General features: G+C 59.2%; 2 protein-coding genes across 3 annotated transcripts; one reads left to right on the top strand and one right to left on the bottom strand.

Annotated features, from left to right (window-relative positions):
• Window positions 1-291: 291 nt before the first annotated feature.
• On the bottom strand, window positions 292-6,649 carry ENTR1 (endosome associated trafficking regulator 1). Of its 2 annotated transcripts, XM_027051739.2 has the most exons (10): window positions 6,428-6,649; window positions 6,145-6,294; window positions 5,408-5,476; window positions 4,506-4,621; window positions 3,837-4,244; window positions 3,196-3,269; window positions 2,718-2,829; window positions 2,437-2,499; window positions 1,864-2,003; window positions 292-1,285 (listed from the first exon to the last, which is right to left on the bottom strand). In XM_027051739.2, the coding sequence occupies exons 1-10, from the start codon at window positions 6,495-6,497 to the stop codon at window positions 1,186-1,188; spliced, it is 1,302 nt and encodes a 433-aa protein (XP_026907540.1). In that variant the 5' UTR covers window positions 6,498-6,649; the 3' UTR covers window positions 292-1,185. The 2 variants fall into 2 exon arrangements, with proteins under 2 accessions (XP_026907540.1, XP_026907541.1); XM_027051740.2 differs by lacking the exon at window positions 6,145-6,294 and having other exon boundaries at window positions 6,350-6,648.
• Window positions 6,650-6,675: 26 nt separating this feature from the next.
• Window positions 6,676-17,628, top strand: PMPCA (peptidase, mitochondrial processing subunit alpha). Its single transcript, XM_027051738.2, has 13 exons — window positions 6,676-6,827; window positions 7,974-8,176; window positions 8,560-8,639; window positions 8,886-8,968; window positions 9,876-9,970; window positions 10,959-11,059; window positions 11,698-11,961; window positions 12,303-12,395; window positions 12,475-12,593; window positions 12,706-12,796; window positions 12,960-13,022; window positions 14,688-14,832; window positions 15,805-17,628. The coding sequence occupies exons 1-13, from the start codon at window positions 6,751-6,753 to the stop codon at window positions 15,972-15,974; spliced, it is 1,584 nt and encodes a 527-aa protein (XP_026907539.1). The 5' UTR covers window positions 6,676-6,750; the 3' UTR covers window positions 15,975-17,628.
• Window positions 17,629-17,790: the final 162 nt, after the last annotated feature.

Below are 17,790 nucleotides of genomic sequence, written 5' to 3'. Positions count from 1 at the left end.
TTCAAAAATTCAACCATGGGACCGAAGAATGCCCCAACACTAGAATCCAGCGTGTCCAACTCCGAAACACCCGGCCGTGACGCACATCTAGCGGGCTGGCCACCTTGGTCAGGCCTGGCAGCAGTGATCAGGGTCTACCCTTGACCCCACAGGCCACGGGACTAACGCTTAATTTGTCAGCACAAATCACCCATTACGACAAGACGCATGCCCTAAAGTCAGAGAACGGTACTAGGTTTCTTAAGCGTAAAGAAGCGGTTACATTGGAAAAAAAAAAAGGGACAGTGCGTGTGAGTTTTACGGTTTATTAAATAGGAAAGCAGTCCATCTGAACAGAAGAAGAAAAGGAAATTTATTTTAAAAAATAACATCTAGAGAAAAATGGCCAAAAAGGCGTATGGTGCCCCCCCTACATTGGAAAGCAGCTGGAAAAGCACCCCGGGAGACCTCGTGCTGACCCAGGAAGGCTGCACACACAGTCTTAATCCCTGAATTCCAAACTTCGTTGTACAAGATGCCACTCGAAACGTGTATCAAAACCCTCCAGCCAAAGCAGCTTTTCAAATCCGAAGGCCCACAGATGCGTTTAGATGGTCGCACCCAGTGGTGCGCCTGTGTGACCTGGGACCCCGCGGAAGGACAGCAGCCAGGCTCGGGTCTCCAACTGTACGAGCCGCCCGTGAGGCCCCAGGCGGGGACTCTGAGCCAGCTGGGGCACCAAGTGAGGTCACAGAGGCATTAGGGCCTTGGGAGGCGAGCACGGAGCCGTGGCTCACCTAGTCCCTCTCCTTACGGAATCGAGGACGATCGATTGAACTTATCTTACGATCGACATTCTGGAATGACGACGGAAAACACTTATTACAGAACTGCCGTTTTCATGTTTAGTAACTTCAAAAGATCACTGGCTTTCACAGAGACGTCTTCCGATAGAGCATCAGTCCACCAAGTAGCAGGAGCTCGCCAGGAAGGGTCGCGTAGAAGCCAGGGGCAGCTCTCCCACGCGGGGGGCTCCTCACTGCAGCTGGCTGTTAGGGCTATTTAGGTCACGAAATTAGCGGCACGGTGAGTATTTTTACTACGGCCGAGGACGACGTACTTAAAGACACAACGGCATTTTCCAACCCGGCGAACGGCGGCGTCCGGACGTAAGCAGGGCTGCGACCTGGAAGCACCTCAGAGTTCTCAAGACTCCTCTTCCTCATCTTGAATTTCGGAAATTCTGTCTATGGATTTAAGGATTTCGGCCACAAGATTCAACGTTTCAGCTCCAGAAACCAGCTGCCTGAAACGGAAACGTGGATGTTACCGTCTGCTACCACGGCTGGGCAACATCAGAAGCCACAAAGCAAAGTTCCAGAGTGAAAAGCAGGCTTTGGGTGGGGGACCCTCTGCCCCAGAGGCGCCCGCTGTGGGCCTGGCCGCCACCACCCTTGTGGAACTCGGCCCGTGGCACACAGACGGGGACGCGCAGTGGGAGCCACCACAGCGGACCCTTCCCAGGGGCCTCCCAAGAACCTCTTTGCTTTTTAGGACAAGAGGGAAACGCTGTGACTCGTCCCCATTCAGAACTGCGACATTTCGTGACATTTCGTAGGTGAGGGAGGCAGGACTCCCGTCTGACGTCAGTGCTCAGGGGAACACGGCTATTGCCATGCAGACATTCCAGAGCCCGCCGGTCGGGTCCGCATCGAGTGGCCTCGGGGTTAATAGGACCATCAGGCGCACTTCTGTTCCCAGAGCCCCATCCACTGCTCGGGGTGCGGTCATGGCTTGAAACCCTGCGCTAAGGGACTCCGCCTCCCCGGGGTCACCGCCTCCCCCCCGCCCGTGCCGAGGCGCCCTCAGCTCCCCAGCGCTCACTTTATGGAGGAGTGGGCGTTGTTCATGACGACGCGAAGGTTCTGCAAGGCCACGTCGGTGTTGTGCTTCACTATTGTCAGGCCGGCACCCTGGCCGGACCGCAAGGCCTCATTCTCGCGCTTGAAGTTAGAGACCTGCGCCTGGAGGGTGGGCGAGAGCGGGAAAGGGCTTTTGCGGCTGCAGAAGAGAGCATCTGAAAGGCAGTCCAAGTAAAACTGACCACGGCACCCTCAGCAGAGGAGGTGGGGGGGCGGGGACAGGGCTAGCCCCCGCAAAAGCCACTCTCTGCTGAGGGGGCTCTTAGAGGACACGGGCCTGTCGTGTCCTTCAGTCTGTCCTCAGCGCTCCTCCACAGGAATGAGAAATTCGGGTCAGCATCCGTGCTGTCCCAGATGACACAGTAAATGCCCACGACCCTCTCGGTGAGCAGAAAACACGGGGCCAGAACGACCGGGCTGCTTCTTTCACTTGAGGTGGGGGGGGGGGGGGGTGGGGAAAGCCTGCACGTCCCGAATACAGGGGTTCCCGCTGCTGGGGAGGTCCCCCGGATTTGTATCCCTGCCGTTCAATCACCTGCAGCAAGCTTATTTCCTGCTTCAGTTTCAGGATGTGATTTTCCGCCTTTACAGCTCGTTTCTGTTACAAAAACAAAAACAAGGAGGCATCGCTAATAAGCAATGTGGTGAGATGCCCTCACGGGGCGGGGGGGGAGGGGGGGGTGGGGGGGGGAGCTCCAGCTCGCTCTGCCCAGCAGGTGGGCCCATTGTGAGGGACCCCCGCTCACTCCGCGCCTCTGTGGGCTGACAACAGAGGGTCACGCCCGGTGCGTCACAATGCCCCCCGGCCCCTCGTACTGTCATCAGCTCCAGGTTCTGCTCCACCTGCTGGACCACTGACTCCAGATCTCGGTAGTCACTCTCCTCCTTTATCATTTTTGCTTCCAGCTTCCGCTCCAGCGTCCTCACCCTTGTGAGACAGAAGACCAAGTCACTGCCAACTCACGCATCCGGCTCTCAGAATGCGTCCGAGAGGCAGTTAGGTCGGGCGGGTTAGCTGAAAACCCCGAGAGCCCGCTGCCTCGGCGGGAGCCCCAGAGAGCGTCCCGAGCTGGCTCTCGATCACCAGTTCGGCTGTTCTTATCAAGTGTGCTCGGTTTGGGTCTAACGTTCAAAATAAACTTTCGTGCAGAACCAGACACGTGTCTGAGGCGGAGGACCTGCACGTGACGAAGGCTAGACTCGGTTCAACTCTGATCGCTTCGTTACCGATTTACAATGGATTTGGGTGTTAGCAGGCATTTTGAATTGCGGTCCTAACTGAGAGCTTACATACATTTCTGTTTGAGTTTCAGAGAAGCTCTGAACCTCAGTCAGCTTTCTTCTCAGCTTAGAATTTTCATCTTTCAGCTGCAGAGAAAGAAAACCCTCATTAGAAATTCTGAGTCTCGGTGTCTCACTCAAAAGGGGTCTGCGTCTCTGTAATTTGGTTCTAGAACTCCCTGATGAACAGAAACGTTCTAGGCAGTCAGCCTCCCGTCTGCTCACGAAGGAAAAACACAGACGGAAGTGTCTCCTCCGGAAGGCCTCCGGTTACGGACGCCGACTGCGCTCGCGACTCTCTTTTAGGGGATGATCCTCTTTAAGAAACCTCCTCTAGTCAGAGCACGGCGAGGTGTCCCTGAGCTGCCGCCGGGAGGGGACCCTTTCCTGACGGGAGGCCCTCGGAGAGCCTGAGCCAGACCACACCGCACCGCCCTCCACAGTGCTCTTCAGGTGGCACATCACACACGGGATCAGTCAACACGGGGGACCGGTGCACAGGGACTCTAGCAGAGGGCCACACCACAGACTGTCTTGTTCTCAGAGCCCAAACCCCAGGCCACCGTGGACACCAGGAGCCTCGGGGTCCTCTGCGAGCGTGCTGCTCACGCACGGGTGCCGGCCAGGGGGCCGCCGTGGGGCCCCCTCACTTACTGCTTCGTAGCTTATCTGCAGCGTCCGCAGGTGCCTGTCTCCCAGAGACTCTCCGGGAGCCGCGAAATCTGCGCTGGGGCTCCCCGCTGGAGAGGCGCGGGAGTCCGAGTCACTCAGCGTCCACGGGGGCAGGGTCTCGGGCCCCACCAGCTCCGACGGGGTGGAGAAGAAGGAGACGTATGTGCTGCAGGGCGACGTGCTGGTGGCGCCTCCCAAGGAGCGGGTCTGCTCCACGCTGGACGGCAAGTAGGCCCCGTTCCACCCCTCGTCCTCGTCCTCGTCCTCGTCCAGAAGGTCGCCAGCCCCGGTAGGGTCTTCGAAAAACGGCTGCTGATATTCCAGGCCATACCCCACAGTCTGGGGGGTTGGGGAGTTGCGGCCGAGTCCCAGTGGGTGCCTTGTGGGTTCCTAAGGAAGATGGCCAGACGCACAGCTCAGACTCAGAAGCCACTGGAGGCCGGTCTTCCGGGGGGCGCCTGACAGTGGAACGAGAGGCCCACCCGCCTCCCAGGAGAGAGGAGAGCCAGAAAGGGTCCCACCGGCGTTGGCTGTGGGCTCCCTTTGCGCCGCCCCCTGCCCCCGGATCCTGCAGTGTCCCCCACATCGGGAGAGAGATGTCCTCCAGACATTTCTCTGTGTACGATCGTCGCAAACGACGCCTCGATTTACCTTTGAATAAACCCTGTTGTTGGCGGTGTCTTCTCCCGACAGGCCGAGGTTCTTGGTTTTCAGAAACTCTTTGAAGGAGAACGGATTGGCCTCTGCAAGATCTTCAAGCTTATCATCTGCAACGGTAACGCACGTCACAAATCCAGAAAATCTCCCAAGACTCGTTAAAAGGGAGCTTCCCTGTTAGTTTCTTTCCAGAACACGGCCACATCTAAAATCAGGACTGCCACCCTCATCACCCCACCAGAACTCAGCGAATGCTAAGAAATGAGAAACCTAGCCAATAAAGCAGACCTGCGTCCACATTCTGAGTTCTCTTTCCTCCTGGTCCCTGCACCTTACTGCCCACGGCAATCACCTGGGGGTCTTTACAAGGACAACTCACCTCCATCCCCACACAGCTGAGTTAGTTGGCCTGGGGCACGACCTGCGCCGGGGGCCATCAGTTCCAAAGGTGCAGCCAAACTGGGGGTCACTGCCCCCCACCCCTTCCCCTGCTCACTCATCCCCTCTTCCCTGCTCTCTTCTCGGCCTCCCTCTCGCTCTCCTGGCCCCTAACCAGCCGCCCTGTGACCCTTTCGGTCCACGATCATCAGAGCCCAGGTGCCAACTTTGTGTGATGCTGACTCCTGTTGCCCCTAGCGCTTGCTGTCTCTTCAGACCCCTTTAGCGTGACTCCCCACGTCTGTCATCCTGCATGTCCCGGCTTCCCCTGTCCTTGTACCCTCTTTCCTTCTACCCTAGGATCACGACGGACTCTGTAGGTCTCCACCCCCACCTGGTCTTTCAGACTCCAGGCACAAAGTTATATGCTGTCAAATGGACAACTCATCATTGGCCGCGTGCTTGGCATTTTGTGTCGGGCAGAGAGAAAAAGAAAGGATCTTGTCTAACAACCCTACCTCCAAAATGTGTCTCCTGGGCTCCGGGCGGACCTTGCTTAGTGCATTTCCCCTTTCCGTAGCCAAAATCTGCAAAGAGACGTCATCACCCTACTGTGGTCACCTTTGTGACAGCTTTTTTTTTCAACACGGGGTCTCTACCACAGTGATTCTCACAGCGTGGGTAACGTTTGAAACACAAGCCCCCAGGCTCCTGCCCGCGGCAGTAGAACCTCTGTGGGCCCTGGCATCTGTGACTCAGAAAAAGCTTCCAGTAGGCTCTGATGAGCAGTGTGGCTGCGCACGTCCACCGTCCGCGGGGTCTTCTGAATCCTCTCGTGGGTGGCCACTCCTCTCTGAGACCCCGATGGAAGCACCTGAACTCTCACCGCTCACCGCAGCCAACAGGCAGCGGAACTGCTTGGGGGCGGACGAGGCCACTGCCCTTACTGGACGAAGGCACCCTGGCCTTGCGCCCCACCACCTGGAAGGAGGAGATGGCTTGCGGTGCTCCCGCTAGGCATACCTCTCTTTCAGCACTTACCACCATCCTACATTGGAAGTGTCTGTGTTGGGGGGGTGGGGGGGCTCCCCAAGGCCAGACTGCAAGCTCCTAGCTGGCGGGGGGCGCTCAGCACTTGCGTGTCCCAGGGGCCAGCGCACGGTGGCACTGAGTGCCCCTCGCTGGGTCGCTGGGTCGAGGGCAGAGCTAATGCTAACGTGGCGCCGGCTCAGGGTCCCTGAGGCTTGTCTCTCACCTGTGTCTCCCACGGAAGCTAGCACCGGACTGGGCACATAGCACATAAACGTCGGCCGAATGCCGAAGAAGTGGGAGTCCAGGTCCCTGCCATGGGGGCGCTCACAGTCTAGCTGGGGGAGACAAGACCGGCGCTCACAGAACGGAGGAGCTGCAATAACATCAACAAGACCGATTGGCCGCGCGCTCTGCGCCGCCCGCCTCACCTGGAGCCCGTCCCGGCGGGTCGGGGGCGGCCCCGGGGCCCGGCGGGCTCGGCCCCGCCGTCCCGCCCGGCCGCTCACCGTCCGGAATGACGAGGCTCCGGGCTCGCGACAGCGGGGGGACGCCAGGGCGGCGCGCGTAGCCGGCCATCGTCGCGGGCCCGGCGGCGCCGGCCCTCCCTAACCCGGCAGCGGGGGCTCCATGGCCCCGGCTCCGCCCCGGCCGCGGCCCGAGTCCCTCGCCCCCGTCGCCCGCCGCCCGGCCGCCGCTCCCAGCCTCCCGCAGCGGCTTCCGCTCCCCGCACCGGAAGCGCGCTCCCGAACGCAGGGGGTCGGCGCCGCAGGGGCGGGGCGGCGGGGGCGGGGGCGGAAGTGACGACAGAAGCCGGGGGCGGAGACTTAAGATGGCGGCTATGGCGCTGGCGGCGGCGCGGCTGCTGCTGGTGCGCGGCTCGGGCTCGTGGCGCCGCTCGCGGCTGAGGTGAGCCGGGGACGCGCCGGGGGTCAGCGGGGGACCCGGGGCGGCTCGCGTCTGTCCGGACGCTCTGCCTCTGGCTTCCCCACGCCCAGGCGCCGCGCCGGGGGTTCGGGCTCGGGCTTCCGGACCCTGGCTTCGTCTCCGAGGGCCCTTCCCTGCCTGGGGCCCCAGCTCCTGGCCCCGAGACCCATCCGCCTGCCCTCTCCCGGGCCGCTGGGTCCTCTCCCGCCTTCTCCCGGGCCGACGGGGCTTGTCGGAGGCCACGTGTCATCTCCGCCCCGGCCCCCGTCCTGTCGCGGGGGGGGCCCCCCTTGTGAGGCCGAGGCCCCAGACCGCTGTGCTGTGTCCCCTCGCCTGCAGACAGCGCGCTTTTTCCGTCCCCGCAGCCTTCCCGCCTTCCTGGCCGCCAGCACGTCCACTCGGGCCACAGTCGGTGGCGGCCCCTGGCTGTACGCCGCTCCGTGTCGGGCGGAGATAGCGGGCGCAGGCAGGAGCGCGGGCCGCGTAGGAGCCGCGGTGTGAACGCTTAAAAGAAGTCAAGCAGTGGGATCTGACTTCCCATAGAGTGCGGAGGGGTCGCCTTGGGAGGACGCGGCATTGAAGCCAAGAGGGGAGGCACGGGAGGAGGGTCAGGCCCCGGCCAGGCGGGAGCAGGAGGAACAGAGGCGTTGGGGTTAAGGAGCCCGGTGTGTGTGTGCTCAGGGCAGCACCCGCAGGCCAGTGTGACTGGGTCCTGGGGGGTGGTGGTGGAGAGGGCTTTAAGAGAGGAGTTTGGAGAGAGTTGGAGTCCAGACCACCTGGGGCCCCATGGCAGGGGGTGGGGTGGCTTCTATTTAGACTACGGTGGGGCAGTTGAGGGCCCGAGCGGAGCTCTGTGCTGTAAGAGAGATTTAATCCGGGCCGTCAGGGTGAGGTGCGGTGGTTAATCGTCTGCTCTGTAAGAGATGTTTATAAGAGAGAGCGGTTACGGCCCAAAGAACTGACCAACTGGCCACGGCCCCCTGGGCTGAGCCAGGATTTGTCCCCAGCAGTGGTGTTCCTGCCTGCTCCCGCGTGTCGTCTCTAAGTGCTCACGTAGACGGGACGCGACGGCCGGTCACCACGGGCTCCGCGGTCTCAGGTCTGTAACTGGCCACTCTCTCTGTGTAGGTCCGGAGCTCCCGCACACAGATGCTTCAGTAGTGGCGGGGCCTACCCCGGCACCCCGCTCTCCTCCCCCTTCCCTGGCGTGCCGCAGCCTGTTTTCGCTACGGCTGGTGGACAGGAAAAGTTTGAAACCAAAGTGACCACGCTGGATAACGGGCTTCGCGTGGCGTCCCAGAACAAGTTCGGACAGTTTTGTACGGTGGGAAGTAAGTACTGTCGGTAGTGTCGTGGGTGCTTCACTGACCGCTGTGCTTGGTTCGGGGTTCGTGCGCTGGATCCGGAGGGGAAAGTACGCTCTAGAATCTGGAAACCGAGTACTCTGAGCGTGAGCCGCCATGTCGGTGCTGGGCTTTCCCCTTTGTACCTTGCAAGAACTCTAAACCGTCTCCACCACCAATACCAAGCGTACGACTCGGTGAGCATCAGCACGCGTGCAGCTGTGGGTACGTAGCCCGGGGAGTGGACACGCTGTCGCCTTCACATGGTGGCGCTGGCCTGTTTGATCATGCTCAGTTGTAAAGGTTTCTCTTGATCGAATCCCCCCTTCTCAGCATTTGACTTAACTTGTCATTTTTCTTTTTGTTGCCAGTTCTTATTAATTCAGGATCAAGATACGAAGCCAAATATCTTAGTGGAATTGCTCACTTTTTGGAAAAATTGGCATTTTCGGTCAGTGTATGATTTGTAATTTTTGAGACTTTGTTTGGGAAGGATCTACCACGTTTTGGTTTTTTTTTAGAACGGTTATTTTAACGAGTGACTGAGTTGATAAGGTGTTGCTGCTAAAAGATGTTTAGGTTGGAAGACGATTTGGTTTCACGTTTTAAGAGCCAAAATAGGTTTTCTTTTCTAAAATCATATGTTAGAAGTTGCTTTAGATTTTCTTACTTAGGTTCACTTGTTTGTTTTCACTAGTCGACAGATCGATTTGACAGCAAAGATGAAATTCTGCTCACGTTGGAAAAGCACGGGGGTATCTGTGACTGCCAGACATCAAGGTACACCAGCTCATTTTGCAGCCACGAACTGTGGTTGTTATTCTCTGTCAGAGTCCCACTGAAACCCACCTCCTGGAGAAGCTGGGGACGTTGGCGTTGAGAAGGAGCCTGGCCTGGGCAGGGTTGGGTGAGGGATTTGGTGGAGGAAGGACACAGGCGGCAACACTTACAGCAGAGAGCACACTGGAGAGCCAGGCGGTCCCCGGAGGTTGCTGGCTGGGCCCTGGGGACACAGAGCAGGCCCCATCCCCAGTGTGCTCCCAGAGCCAGCAGAGGGCTGCACCACAGGTAATGGAAACGAGAGCCAGGAACCAAGACTAGAGGTGGGGGCGTGGGGACAAGCAGGTGACCTGGTCTGGAGTCCGGAAAGGAACGATAGCAAACTTGACATCGGCTGGTCTTGAAAGAGTTTGCCAGACTGAACGAGGGGTGGAGGTGGCCCAGACTCTGGGAACAGCAGGGGGAGAGGCTCAGCCCGGAAGAGGCAGCGGTCTTTTGGGGGACCGGGAGAGTTCTGGTGTGTAGCCAGCACGCGGATGGGGTGCAGGGGCTGTGGACGAGGGCAGGCGGAGTTGGTCTGCCAGACGTGGCTCTGGTCCCCAGCTGCGTAAGGCTGTGCGTCCCCCATGCCGACCCGTCGGTCCGGGCGGCAGACCCTCAGGAAGTGCGTGACGAAGCGCACCCCCGTGGTGCAGCTGGTGGGGAGCCCGTGCTCGTGAAAAGGTCCGAGAACTGGTCCTCGTCCGTCCGGGCTGGGCAGCTGCTTTCGCTCCAACACGTGCGGAAAGTTGCGCTGGAAGATGGGCATACTGAGTGTGGTGCTGGTCCTCGGTGCCAGTGGGGAATGGCCCCCGTTTGGTGTGCACCTGTCATGACCCTGACACCTGGTGTCGTTTCTTCTTTCCAGGGACACTACCATGTACGCCGTGTCTGCGGATTCCAAGGGCCTGGACACGGTGGTTGGTTTGCTGGCTGACGTGGTCCTGCACCCCAGGCTCACAGGTGTGCCCTGGGCTGTGTGCGGTGTCTAGGGGTTGGACGCGGAGGGGGGCAGGCGGAAGCCCGGCCCCCGAGGAAGAGCACCGTGGCGCCCCCGTGGGCTCAGCTACCAGTGGGTTGTCACGATTTCCTAGGAAGTGACACTGGTGGTCAGGGAGGTTCTTCGCGTCTAACACTTTGACACCCCTTTATGCCTTTGGACGTTTTTAGCGAGGTTGGATTTTTAATTTCTTTTTTCCTTAAGTTTTTATCGATTTACTCGTTTAAGTAACTTTTACGCCCAGCGTGGGGCTGAGACTCTCGACGCCGTGATCAAGAGTCGCACGCCCCTCTGATGGAGCCAGCGGGGCACCCCTGGGTCTTTCGTTTCTCAAAGGCATTTCAGACAGTCTTTGAAAACTCTGGCTGATATGCTGCCGGAAGTTTCCACGTCCTGGTCTCCGTCCCCTTCCTTGGCCTGGTAGTAACCAGACTCTGATTCCGGGCCCGAAGGGGGCTAGAGTGGGCCGGGCTGACCATTCCAGCTGCCCTGGCTGGGCTCTGGTCACATCGGCCTGGCCTCGTGGTCCAGGACTGCAGTGCTGAGTTAAGAACTTTCCGGTACTTGCTCCAGCTAGCTGATGAAACAGCAGCCACGATGTAGGCCCGTGCCTCATTTTCCAGTGCCTTCACATCCAGCGCAGCTTCACCCTCACGGCAGCCCTTTGGGACGGAACGGTTAGGGGCCTGAGGGCCTCTCATGGGGAGGAAGCTGGGGCTCAGAGCAGGCCCGGGTGACCACCTCATGGCCGAGCCTGGCGAGGCCCGACGCCTCTAGGCCCTGCCCGCCCAGTGCCGTCCCCCTCACTCCCACTGCTGCCCCCCCCCCGGTCTGCCCCAGGTGAAGGCAGAGGAGGTTGCCAGCATGTCTTTCGGCCAGTCTGGTGGCACAGGCCCAGGGCCATCTCCCTCCTGGCTGGTGCGGTCTGAGCCTCGCCTGGGTGCTTTGCAGATGAGGAAATCGAGATGGCACGGATGGCTGTCCAGTTTGAGCTGGAAGACCTCAATATGCGGCCTGACCCAGAACCGCTTCTCACAGAGATGATTCACGAGGTGAGATACAAAACTCGCAACGTGCCCTCCTCCGTATCAGTGGCCCTCCTGCCACCAGGGCGGTTGGGAGGGGCCGTCTGCCTTCCTGAGGTCATTCCTACAGGCTCTAGGTGTGGTCAGAACGCTCTTAATTCCCAAACCTGCCACTCATGCGAGTTTTTCATTTTGTAATTTTTTTTTTTTTTTTTTTAGCATTTTATCCCTTGTTTTTGAGAAAGTGTGAGCGGGGAAGGGGCAGAGAGGGAGAGAGAGAATCCCAAGCTAGCTCCGTGCTGTCAGCGCAGAGCCTGATGTGGGGCTCGATCCCACGAACTGCGAGATCATGACCTGAGCCGAAATTGGACGCTCAACCAGCTGAGCCACCCAGGCGCCCCTCGTTTTGTAATTCCTACAGTAACAAGATTTTTATCGCTCTGTTTCTAGAGCGAGGCTTTTATTTCATACGGGTTTTTTGAGTTTTTATCCCGGAGAGGTAGATTTTGTGTTTTTTAGAAACACACAGAGCTATTCCTGCCAAACTAAGCAAAGCACCCACGGGCTCTTCCTGCCACAGCTGGGGTCACGGCAGGCCCAGCGCAAGGGGGGGACACCTGGCCGTGGCCTTCTTGGTCACCTGTGTTTCTCCCCTCCTTTGTTAGGCTGCTTATCGGGAAAACACAGTTGGCCTCCACCGTTTCTGCCCCACAGAAAACATAGCAAAGATGGACCGAGAAGTGCTTCACTCCTACCTGAGAAACTATTACACCCCTGACCGCATGGTGCTGGCTGGGGTTGGGGTGGAGCACGAGCACCTGGTGGAATGTGCCAGAAAGTACCTGCTGGGAACCCAGCCGGCCTGGGGATGTGAGAAGGCTGTGGACGTCGACAGATCGGTGGCACAGTACACGGGGGGGGTTGTCAAGGTAAAGCCGTGATGGAAAAGAGCCCGTGACCTTGGGTCGTGTATGCCTTTTTTGACTTGGGTTTTGGCACGTTGTCGGCTGGAGCCTGTGGGTGTTACAGTCAGCCGTAAGCCCGTGGCTTTGCCTTTAATACGCATTCTGGGGCCTGAGCGTGACGTGTGTTCCTTGGTTAAAGCTGAGAGTTTGGTACAAACGGGAGGTGAAGGATAGTTCTTGTCTCTAGAGAGTTTTCTGGTGCTCGTGTGGGATTTCTGTGACTGTTTTTAAGCCGCTCCGGCCTGGGGTGGCTGAGGCCTCCTTGTTTTCCACGTGGGTACACTGCTCACCCTTCTTGGTTACAGCTGGAGAGAGATATGTCCAACGTCAGTCTGGGCCCTGCCCCGTTCCCCGAGCTCACGCACATCATGATAGGACTGGAGAGCTGTTCCTTCTTGGTAAGTGCCAGCGGGGGCCTGTGCGGCGTGGAGTTGGGCGTCCCCTCGCGGCTGAGCTCGGCCCTCACGTCTCTCGCAGGAGGACGATTTCATCCCCTTCGCCGTGCTGAACATGATGATGGGGGGCGGCGGCTCCTTTTCGGCTGGCGGGCCCGGCAAGGGTATGTTTACCAGGCTCTACCTCCACGTGCTCAACAGGTGGGTTGGGTCCCTTTCACCTGGCTGTCCCCAAGGTTGGCAGGCCCAGCTGAGGGTGCTTCTGGACCGTGACGCCGCCTTCCAGGTGTCCCCTCGTCCGTGCTCCTTACAGGCACCACTGGATGTACAACGCAACCTCGTACCACCACAGCTACGAGGACACGGGCCTCCTGTGCGTCCACGCCAGCGCCGACCCCAGACAGGTGAGGGCCAGCCCCGAACGCGGTGACCTCTCCTTCCTGTGCAGGTCACGTCCCCGCATACAGAGCTGGTCTCTGGAAGCACAGATGTCACCACCTGAGTTAGAAGAAACGGGCTGTCACGTCCTGATCACGCTCTTCTTCGTCTCCATGCTCTCTCTCAAAGGTTCGAGAAATGGTGGAGATCATCACGAAGGAGTTCATTTTAATGGCTGGAACCGTGGATGTGGTAAGTGTGGCACAGAGCCACCTGCAAACGTCCCCGCGGTGTTGGCGGGTTAGAGAACACAGTGTGGGGTGGCTGGCGGTGGGCCCATCCTCTGTGCCCCCAACATCCCGGCCAGAGCAGTGCAGACCCCCGGAGTGAGCCAGGTCTGCAGCTGAGCTCCTCCCCTCCTCCCTGGTCTCAGCGCACACAACAGCCACTGCCCTCAGCACCCAGTCTGTTTGCATCTGACGGGCCCCGGTCCTTTTTAAGCTCTACCGGAAAGAATAGCACAGAGCAGTCTTTTCCTTTTAACGTTTACTCATCTTGAGGGAGAAAGCGTGCAAGATGGGAGGGGCAGAGAGGGAGAGAGAGAATCCCAAGCAGGATCCACGCTGTTAGCATGGGGCCCAACACAGGGCTTGAACTCACGAACCGCGAGATCACAACCTGAGCCAAAACCAAGAGTCAGACGCTTAACTGATGGAGGCTCCCAGGTGCTCCAGGAAAAGGAATATTATTTTAAAAATAATATATTGGGATGCCTGGGTGGCTCAATTGGTTGAGCTCTGACTTCGGCTCCGGTCATGCCCTCAGGCTCGTGGGTTCAAGCCCCACATCGGGCTCTGTGCTGACAGCTCAGAACCTGCTTAGGATTTTCTCTCTCCCTCAGCCTCTGGCCCTCCCTGGCTTATTCTCTCTCTCTTTCAAAAATAAATATTTAAAAAATAAAAATAAACACAGGGGTGCCTGTGTGGCTCAGTCGGCTAAGCATCCGACTTTGGCTCAGGTCATGATCTCATGGTTTGTGAGTTTGAGCCCCCATCTGGCTCTGTGCTGACAGCTCGGAGCCTGGAGCCTGCCTTGGATTCTGTGTCTCCCTTTCTCTGCCCCTCCCCTGCTTGCGTGCGTGTTCTTTCCCTTTCAAAAATAAACATCAAATGAAAATAAAAATACCATATTTGTGGCACCTGGGTGGCTCAGTTAGGTGTCTGATTCTCGGTTTTGGCCCAGTTCATGATCCCACAGTTGTGGGTTTGAGCCCCACATTGGGACATGTGCTGTCAGCACAGAGCCTGCTTGGGATTCTCTCTCTGCCCCTCTCCTGCTTGTGCTCTCTCAAAATAAACAAACTTAAAAAAAGTTTTTAAAAATAACATATTGAAAGTCCGCGTCGGTGGCTCCGTTAGCGGTCTGCTAGGAAGTACTTCCCGCTAACATGAAGCTAACTTGAGGCAGGTTTTATCTGCCTGGAGTTGCAAAGATAGAAAGCGCTCATCTCAGATCGGAGATTATTTTCCTCCAGCAACGATGCGGACTCTCAGCGGCCAGTGTCGTCCGGCAGGCGTGCACGCTGTTCGGCGTCCGGCAGCTTCGTGTCGGTCGGGTGCCGTCTCTCACCCGGCTGCTCTCCGTGCCCCCCGTCTCTGAATGCAACTCGTGGGAGTCCCATAGTTGCAAATTTCATGCCTGGTCAGAGAGGCTCACGGCACAGACTTGGCACACGGAGCTGGTTCCCTCCGAGTTCCTCGGGGAGCGTGGGGAGCCCGGTTGCCTGGGCCCTGCACCTGGCGTCTGGGTGGAGCCCCAGACTGTCGAATTTGTCTTCCTGGTGACGTGGACGTGGCTGGGCAACAGCGTGTGAGTTGCCGGGAACTGAACCGTGTGGCTTGGTGGTCGGACCCCCAGGTGGAGCTGGAGCGGGCCAAGACCCAGCTGATGTCCATGCTCATGATGAACCTGGAGTCCAGGCCTGTGATCTTCGAGGACGTGGGGAGGCAGGTGCTGGCGACCCGTTCCAGAAAGCTGCCCCATGAGCTGTGCGCGCTCATCCGTGAGTACCGTGCTGGCGGGCGGGCCCAGACCCGGCTCCCTCCCTTCCCTCCCAGAGGCCGGCCAGCCGGAGGAGGTGTGATGCCTGCGGGCTTTCGTCTGTGCCAGCCCTACTTCGTGTCCCTGAGTACTGACCCCTGTGCCCCCAAGTTTTCACCATTTTCCCTACCGCTCTGGGTTTTTAAGCGGATTCGCTGAGATAATGGACGGAAATGCTCCGCTCGGGGCTCGAACGGTGTTGCCCTTCATGGTGTTGTGGCAGGTGTCTTGGCCGCAGGTTTCCATGGCCTCCCGTGAGTGACCTTCAGGAAGTCCTGGAATTTCCTCTAAGTGTCAGAGTGTTACTTGTTTGTGGCCCTTTGGGGGACAAGCTTATTTTCTCTGTAGCAGGTCCTCAGAGTATCGTGACTCCCCCCCCCCCCCCCCCGTGCTGTCCTGTGGTGACGTTTGTTACCTCACTGCTCTGGCACTCGCACCCTCCCTGGGGGCCCCCTCAGACCCTGGGGCGCGCAGTACCCAGTCTCCCCTAGGCCTCATCCTCTGGAGCAAAGTCCAGCTGCCCATGCCGGGTGTTCCCAGGCAGGCTGAGCTTCTGGGCCTCAGAAGGTGGGCCCATGTGTGTGGCCGCTCCCCTCCCCCCCCAAGCCCTAGGGATTCTTTGTTTTTTCCTTCCCTGTAGGCTCTCCGTGTGGGTAACTCTGCAGGTGAGCTTTTCCATTGAGATGCATCTGGGCAGGTGTGCATTCCCGTATTTGAAAATAACTTATAACCACTGGTACATCCCCATTTACTGGGAAAATTTGTCACTTCACCCTGAGTCACTCTGAATTCTACACACGCCTGAATCTGGACTCTCTGGAGTCCGCAGCCTGGCCTCGGACCCCTCAGTCAGGGTAGTGGCCACGGCCACGCGTGGAGACAGTCCGTGCAGGGCTCGGGCGTTCCCCTGAGGTCTCCCTGTCCCCCGTGCTAGGCAGCGTGAAGCCAGAAGACATCCGGAGAGTTGCCTCCCAGATGCTCCGCAGGAAGCCCGCGGTGGCCGCCCTGGGGGACCTGAGCAACCTGCCGGCCTACGAGCACATCCAGGCGGCGCTGGCCAGCAGGGATGGGCGCCTGCCCAGGACGTACCGGCTGTTCCGCTAGAGGCCATCGCGGTGCGGCCCGATGTGGGCTGTGGACGGAGCCCGTGTTCGTCCGTGGGTTTTGGGTGTGAATTTAGTGCAAAGATTCATAAAAGGTGCAAACCGGGGGACTCTTCTCTTAAACTCGATCAGATTTAATGTCGCCGAGCACAGCTCTGCGTCCGTTTCTTCAGGACGGGTAGATCAGGCAGCGGAATAAAGGTCTGTCTGTGTCGCTGCGGCTGGGAACCAGGCGAAGCGAAAGACCGCCGGGGGCCGGCTGCCGCAGGGAGGCCAGGTGGGCGCCCTGCCCCGTCCTGCGTTCCCAGAGGCGAGCGGCCTCGAGTCTGCGTCAGAGCGACTCCCGGGGTCTGCCGAGGGGCGTGCTCCTCGGCACGGCGCTTTCCTTCACCCTCGGTAAGGATGGGGTGGCGGTAAGCATGGGGTGGCGAGAGGCCAGGCTCAACCGGCGGCGTCCGGTAACTGGAAGAGCGTCCCGATTCCCGACGGCACGGCACGAGTGTCGGCGCCCTGGAGGGAGGTGGGGTTTCCTCGAATCGCCGGCCCGTGTGAAGAGCCAGAGCCGCGAGGCCGGGGAGCGTTCGGTTCCGCGGATGCGCGTGGACGCGTCAGGAGTCGCCCGGCCAGGTGACCCTGGTAATATAGGGTGGCGCTGTGCTTCCCCGACGGGTATGCACACGGAGCCTCTGGGCCCCTTGGGGCGCCGCCCTCCCAGCCTCTGGGGCACAGAGGGGAGGGAGGGACGCTTCCAGGAAATCAACCCTCAAACGTTCTTTGGTCATTTAACCTGCTTATTTTTGCTGGAGCCCATCCTCCGCTTTTGATGCCTTCCCTGCGCACTTAGCGGCATCAGGGAGGGTGTGTTTACCCGCTGGGGTGGAGCCCGGGGGGTGGGGGGGGGGCCCGCGCCCGGTGGGCCAAGGTCCTTGCCTTGCAGACATTCCTGTGGTTACCACCCTGAAGGGGAAGCACAGGGGGGCAGGGGTGGCGGGCGAGGTCAGCCGGGCTTAGCTGGGGGCAGGGCTCACCGAGAGCCCTCAAGGGGCCGGCCGGAGCCCCCACGGGCCGCACTCAGCCTCCAACCGCAGACCGCTGCGCCCAGACCCGGGGGTCTGCTCGGAAGCTGGCGCCAACCGCCCCTCGCCCCCGAGGCTCCTTGGCACCGCGCAGCCGCAGCCCGTCCTCTGGCCCGCGCCAGCAGAGCGCGTGTGGGTCAGACAAACTATCCTCACACCGGATTTCTCAATTCTATCTGAAGCTTGCTTTGCAGAGACTGGCCCGTGTCATTTGAATCTATCTGAATTTTAACCTGGCTCCCAAGTGAAACCCGAGCATCTAAACTCTCCCGGCTGCTCCTAAGTGAATGTCCTGACTTGGGACCTGGACGTTTGCCGACATCCATCATATCGGTCGGAGACGACGCCTGAGATGATGCGTCACACTCGCCTCGTTTTCAGGAACCCTCACCGCAAAAATCTGTCGGAGGTTTTCAGTTTATTGACTCAAAACTCAACGGCACATTTCTTTGAGCAAAATTTTATCGACAGTGAAGTTTCGTGAAGTCAGATAGGGTGGACGGGCCTCCTCGGTAACCAGAAGTGGGTGTCCCGCACGACGAGTCTGGAAGCCGGTGCTAATAAAGCTGATACACTCTACTTTGGAAGTGGCTTCGCTTCATCGTGGTTCACGCAGGGCTGAGGTGTTCCTTTCTCCCGGAAAAGCCCCTTTCCAGCCCGCCCGTCTGATGGGGCGGCGGCCGGGGTGGGGGGCAGAGGGCAGAGGGAGGCGGGGGATGCCGGTACAGCCACAGTCGACAC

Source organism: Acinonyx jubatus, chromosome D4 (assembly GCF_027475565.1).
Source record: "Acinonyx jubatus isolate Ajub_Pintada_27869175 chromosome D4, VMU_Ajub_asm_v1.0, whole genome shotgun sequence".
NCBI classification, from domain to species: domain Eukaryota; kingdom Metazoa; phylum Chordata; class Mammalia; order Carnivora; family Felidae; genus Acinonyx; species Acinonyx jubatus.
Note: the sequence above shows the minus strand (reverse complement) of the source record. Positions and strands in the feature narration are given on the sequence as shown.

What these genes read in the sequence shown, in the direction of transcription:
- ENTR1 (XM_027051739.2), bottom strand. Translation starts at nt 6,497, where the DNA reads ATGGCCGGCTACGCGCGCCGCCCTGGCGTCCCCCCGCTGTCGCGAGCC. An exon ending in CCAGGAGACACATTTTGGAG is followed by an intron (nt 4,622 to 5,407) that starts GTAGGGTTGTTA and finishes TTACCGTTGCAG; the next exon opens with ATGATAAGCTTGAAGATCTT. An exon ending in TCTGAAACTCAAACAGAAAT is followed by an intron (nt 2,830 to 3,195) that starts GTATGTAAGCTC and finishes CTGTCTCACAAG; the next exon opens with GGTGAGGACGCTGGAGCGGA.
- PMPCA (XM_027051738.2), top strand. Translation starts at nt 6,751, where the DNA reads ATGGCGGCTATGGCGCTGGCGGCGGCGCGGCTGCTGCTGGTGCGCGGC. An exon ending in TGTGACTGCCAGACATCAAG is followed by an intron (nt 8,969 to 9,875) that starts GTACACCAGCTC and finishes TCTTCTTTCCAG; the next exon opens with GGACACTACCATGTACGCCG. An exon ending in TGGCTGGAACCGTGGATGTG is followed by an intron (nt 13,023 to 14,687) that starts GTAAGTGTGGCA and finishes TCGGACCCCCAG; the next exon opens with GTGGAGCTGGAGCGGGCCAA.